This window comes from Hibiscus syriacus, unplaced genomic scaffold (genome assembly GCF_006381635.1).
Source record: "Hibiscus syriacus cultivar Baekdansim isolate YM2019G1 unplaced genomic scaffold, ASM638163v2 tig00110209_pilon, whole genome shotgun sequence".
Classification (NCBI taxonomy): domain Eukaryota; kingdom Viridiplantae; phylum Streptophyta; class Magnoliopsida; order Malvales; family Malvaceae; genus Hibiscus; species Hibiscus syriacus.
The window spans coordinates 780,781-786,767 of NW_024062628.1; the positions used below are offsets into that span (position 1 = coordinate 780,781).

At 33.6% G+C, this 5,987-nt stretch overlaps 1 protein-coding gene across 2 annotated transcripts; it reads left to right on the forward strand.

Annotated features, from left to right (window-relative positions):
* The first annotated feature begins 2,467 nt into the window (after positions 1-2,467).
* Positions 2,468-5,766, forward strand: LOC120113517 (LRR repeats and ubiquitin-like domain-containing protein At2g30105). 2 transcript variants are annotated; one of them, XM_039134656.1, is made up of 10 exons: positions 2,468-2,736; positions 2,810-2,904; positions 3,097-3,258; positions 3,414-3,524; positions 3,636-3,736; positions 4,417-4,551; positions 4,670-4,721; positions 4,820-4,885; positions 5,353-5,472; positions 5,573-5,766. In XM_039134656.1, exons 1-10 carry the CDS (start codon positions 2,568-2,570, stop codon positions 5,678-5,680), a joined length of 1,119 nt encoding a protein of 372 aa, XP_038990587.1. In that variant the 5' UTR covers positions 2,468-2,567; the 3' UTR covers positions 5,681-5,766. The 2 variants fall into 2 exon arrangements, with proteins under 2 accessions (XP_038990587.1, XP_038990588.1); XM_039134657.1 differs by having other exon boundaries at positions 2,598-2,736; positions 2,815-2,904.
* Positions 5,767-5,987: the final 221 nt, after the last annotated feature.

Sequence of the window (5,987 nt, forward strand, 5' to 3'; positions counted from 1 at the left end):
AATTGTTACTGGAAATTCGGTGTGCAAAGTTGAAGAAGTAGTCAGCTTGCTTGGTGAGAAATATTCTCTCAAGGACTTGGGACAACTCAACTTCTTTCTTGGAATTGAGGTCAAATATGTGGGTGATAGCATTTTTCTGAGTCAAAAGAAGTACATCATGGAATTGCTAGGTAGAGTGCAGATGAGCAAAGCCACTCTGATGCCCACACCAATGGTCTCATCCCTCAAGCTGACCAAAGAAGCTGGCAGTCCTCTTGTTGATCCAAAAGAGTACAGAAGTCTTGTAGGCTCGTTATTGTATGCGTGTCACACAAGGCCAGACATAGCATATAGTGTTAATAAATTAGCTCAGTTCATGCATGCACCGTGTGAGCAACACTTGTCTGCTGTGAAAAGAGTACTTAGATACTTGAATGGCACCTTGGATCATGGACTTGTTTTGTCTCGAAATGATTCACCATTACAGATTACTGCATTTGCAGATGCTGATTGGGCAGGAAGCATGGATGACAGGAGATCAATCTCAGGTAATTATTTGTATCTTGCTGGCAATCTAATCGTATGGAGTTCTAAGAAACAAAAGACTATATCTAGGTCCACAACTAAAGCAGAGTATAAGAGTTTGGCTGATGTGTCTTCTGATGCAACGTGGGTAGCTGCATTGCTTGATAGTATGGGGATTGAGCTACAAGGCACACCTGTTATATGGTGTGATAATTCTAGTGCCATATCTATGAGTGCTAATCTAATTTACCATGCTAAAACTAAGCATGTGGAGTTGGATGTGCATTTCGTGAGAGAAAATGTGGCAACAAACAAATTGAAGGTGAACTATGTACCATCTTCACATCAGGTAGCAGATGGTTTCACTAAGGCATTGTCAAAAGATTACTTCAATGTGTTCAGACAAAGGTTGGGAGTTGTTTCGTTAAAAGAAGTTGAAGATGGAAGGAGCATGGAGCATATTGGATGGACTACATCATAAGCATGCTCGAGCATGTAGCATATATAGTCTTGCTTAGTTAGTTAGTTGAAATGTAACTGCCTTTCTAGTATAGCTGGTATAGCAATTATACATTGATTGTATATAAAGACATGCAGAGTCTTGTACACACAATTAACAACAATGATCTGTTTTTCATAGTAATTGAGTTTTCTATCAAGCAGCAAGACAAACAACAGTTGACAGACGATGGTCAAACCTGCTATGAGGATGAGCCATAGTGAAAGATGCAGCACAAATAAGATCTATGTTTACTTCAATTCTTTCTTCACGATGCTTTCATAGAATCATAGAAAAGAGGGCGACAACTAACATTTGTTTTAAGTTGTGTATTAACATCTTTAGTTAAAAAAGATAATATGATTTTTTTATTAATAGATAATATAATTATTTTAAAATGGTATTGTATCAACGGATAATATTATTGTGTTAATATTATGTAATACTAAATATATAATTAAAATGATGTTTAATGTGATATAATTTGTTATTTTTAACATAAGTCTAGAAAAAATACATATTTTTAATAAAAATGTAAGATTATAACAATTTAATCGAAATATAAAATATTAATTAGAACCTAACGTTAAAATTTTCAATAAACATCCCAAAAACTTTCCAATATAAAACAATTTATTTATAGCACAATCAATATAATTATATTTATTATCTATAGTTAGTTGAAAAAACAAGTGAAATTAAATTTTAATTTAATGCACTTATAAAAAATATTGTAATATATATATATAATTTTACAAAATATAATTTCATAATAATAAAATTAACTTAATAAAAACAATCAATTAACTAAACGAGAGAGATATTAATCTTCTTAATTAAGATTAGAAATTCAAATTTTGACATATATGAATAAAGTAAATTGAGTAAAGAGGGTCATGCTCATAATAAATTTATATAAAACCTAATCTAAAATGATTAATCAATATATGGGATATCTAATTAATCAATATTACAATATGTATTTATTTTATAAAAATATTTTTAAAAATTATACTAACACATTTTTTAGAAAATCAATTATCCTAAAATAAATAGAAATGATAGCTAATCCGGCAACTTATGAGAATGTTTAAGGGACATTAACAAAATTAAGGCTAAGAAAAGACGCAACTTAAAATATTTTAAAAAATATAATATTTTAAGTTATTCAAGATCTAAAATATTAATTTTTTTAATATTTTTTATTATACACATTTTTTATAATATTTTTAATTTTAATAATAAAAATATTACATTCTTTGTAATATTTTTAATTTAACTAATAAAATAAAAAAAATTTACATTTTAAATTCTGCGCACCCTACCCGGAAAAGCTTGCCTTACGACAGAACCTCCCCGCAGTTTATTGACGGTTATTAAACCCATGAATTAAAGGGCGAAAGATGAGTAAAATTAAAATGCAGTATAAAATACAAGTACTTCATCCTTGAACTATCCAAAAGTTGTAGACAACAACCTTAGAGACGGTCGAGTTGGAATTTAAAGGTCCGTCAATTCAAGAATTGAAGGAGCAAAAATCAAATATTGGAGGAAAAGAAAGAAAATGAGCAAAGACGATGGCGGAAGCAGCTTAGATATTAACATAATAGTGAAGTTTAGCGGAAGATCCATACCAATATCGATATCAAAGGATTCAACTATCAAAGAACTCAAATCTCACCTCCAGCCTCTCACCAATGTTCTTCCTCGCGGTCAAAAGCTTATTTTCAAAGGTTTTGTTTCTTCTCTCTCTTTTTGCAATTTTATTTGAGTATTTTAGGTTTATAAAGATTGGGTTGTTTACAGGGAAGCTTTTGGTGGACGCAATGACGTTGAAGGAATCAGAGGTCATGAATGGAGCCAAGCTCATGCTTATGGCTTCCCAGGGCTTGCACCAAGGGGTATTTCTTTAATTATTCTCTTTTTTAAATCATATATCTCGTTTCATGTTTATGGTTTCAATTAAAAAGAGAATGGGTTTTCTTTCTTCAGAATTTGTCTGTTTTTAATTATTTGGAAATGTTGAAACTATCAAATTGAAGATTTTGTCTACTTTTAAGAGTTCCTTTCTTTCTTTTTTGGGAAATGAACAGGGCGGACCTATTCTAATAGAAGCTCAAACTCGGCCTATTTCAAGGACGAAGGAAACCGAGTATAAAAGGTCCGATGCCAGGACTGAGATTATTATGGATAAGAGTCGTTTGGAGCGATGGAAGGTTACTGGAGTTATTGCATTAGCTGACTGTAGTTTGAAGGTATCTGTGTGATGATTTAGGGGCATTGCTTTTGTCAATTGATCGTAGTTTTCAAGTGTGGTTTTCCGCCTATGTATTTACTTAATATCTTGAAGAACTGGGGTTCCTATGTTAAACAATTTCCAAATTATTTTTTGTGGATTTGATTTTGTAAGGCCATACCTGATGAAGTATGGGATTGTGGGTCTTCTGCAAGAGTCCTGGATGTCAGTAACAACAGCATCCAAAATATACCAAACAAAATCAGCTGTTTGAATTCCATTCAGGTATACTGAACTTTTTGTTTCCCTTAGTGTTGCGGGAATTTCATTTGAGATACTAGGTTAAGTTGTATATTATTTTATGCAATTTAGTATTTGAATCTCTACCTTTTGTAGAAACTGTTCCTCAATGCGAATGGTATTTCTGATGAAACTATTCAGTGGGAAGGATTAACATCTTTGAAGTATTTAACAGTTCTATCAATCACTCAAAACCAGTGAGTTTATTCTCTTCGTCTTATCAACCTTTTACTCCTTGTTGGAATCAAATTGTGTCCAATATACTTTCCTATGATTATTCTCGCAATACCAGGTAAAAGCTTCTTTTTTTGACGAACAATTGTGACTTCTAAAGGTCATGGATGAAAATGGAACATTGATAAAAGGTCATGGATGAAAATGGAACATTGATAAAAGCTCATGGATCACCAGTGTGAACTAAACTCACTTTATCAATATAAATTATCCTTTCCAACTCTGAACGCTTTGGCCTCTGATCTAAACCTGTTATGGTGCTTGTGAAAAAAATAAGTTTTTTAGGGCTAGAGTTTACTTCTGTAAAACAAATCTCCAATTTTCTTTTTCATTGCTTGTGAAAGCCATGTCTTTTAGGTGTTAGTTGCTGGTGGTGAAGTACTTTTCTTTGAGGTATTAAGGAGTTTTGGTCATTGCTCTCTGTACTAGGCATAATTTATTGGTTATTTGTTGGGTTACATTGTTCGTACAAGGTTACTGAGCACATGGTCTTTGATTAGAGCTTTTTAACTGGCACAAAATGATCAATACAGCAAACTCTATGTAGTAGGAAATTCTTTAGGTTGCTCGTTATACTACTCATAATTTGATTGCATTCCCATTGTAACGTAACAGAAATGTTAATGTCAAATCCGATCTGCAGGTTGACCACTTTACCTCCTGCACTTGGCTCTCTGACTTCTCTAAGGCAGCTTCATGTTTCCAATAATAAGTTGACTAGCCTTCCTAATGAAATAGGCTTGCTGACTCAGCTTGAAGTTTTGAAGGCCGATAATAATCGGTAAGTAATGTTTTCATCAGGATGTATTAAAGGGCTGTAACATAGGCTTCTTTTCAATACATGATAAAATCACATTCACTCGTGTTTTGGTTGGTGTTATCCGTTTTTTGTTATTCAGAATAACCACTATTCCGGCATGCATCGGTGAATGTGGTTCTCTTGTTGAGGTGTAGGATTCTTGGCCCTTGTCTTTACATATAATCTAGCTATAGTACACGTAACAATTCAAATGCATTGTTTAACTAAACTGCTTAATATGTTTCAGGTTGATCTTTCAGAAAATCTTCTATCAGAACTTCCCGATACCTTTGGCAATTTGCACAATTTGAAGGTCTCCACTAGGTTCTTTATTCTGTCAGTTTTACACGCGCGCGCGCACACACAGGGGTAGGATCCGTTGACACAATATGAAATTTTGAGTTTTACACCTTTATTGGATCGTCGGATGATTGAAAATGAATGATTGAGATTAACATTAAGAGATGAGTAGATGTCTATCCTCAATTAAAAAGCTGTAATCTCAGCCATCAAACTTAGTTAATCCAACGATCCTAAAAGGTGTAAAAGTTTTACACTGTGTAATTGAATCCTAACTTATGTATATATATATATATAACTGTAGCAACTCTAGAAAAGTAGAAATAAATTCCCTTCCATTTGCTTAATTAATTTTGCACCAAGGTCATTCACATGGGTAGCTGGTCCATAGAAATAGTTGGTTTTCATGTCTGGAGCTTTCCCTTAAAATAAGTGATTACAAGTAATGTATTTATTTCATTGTCTTTACTATGCCTGCAGGCGTTGCATCTCAGTAATAATGGCCTAAAATCCCTGCCTTGTACCTTATTCAAACATTGCCTCCTGCTCGCCACACTGGATCTCCATAACTCTGAAATCACAATGGATGTCCTGCGTCAGGTGCATATTCCAATCCCTATATCATAGTTACTAGTTAAAGTGGACCTCATTTGTGGTTTAAATCATTTGAGATGCCTGATTAAGACATTCCTTTGAATAGTTTGAAGGGTGGGAAGAGTTCGATGAACGCCGGCGATCGAAGCATCAGAAGCAGCTGGATTTTCGAGTTAACTCTGCTGGATTTGACGAAGGCGCGGATAAAAACTAAGCCTTTCTATCATTTTGTAGTTAACAACAGGGAAAAAAAAGACATTGATTCTGCTTGTCTCTGAATAGTTCAAAACAATACTTTCCTTTTAAAAGCAGTGCTTAAACGTCAGCAATGGAGAACGGTGAAATAAATCAACTTAGTAAAAACGATTCATTCTCGACAATTGAAAGGGCAACTGGCAACCACCAGCCTGTTGGTTAACTAACTCAAGTTACCTCTGCCTTATTTGGATAATATAAATTCTAAAGACGAGAGAAAGTTAAAAGAAAGTTGAAAATCCTTTGTTTTTCTTATGATTGTGAGC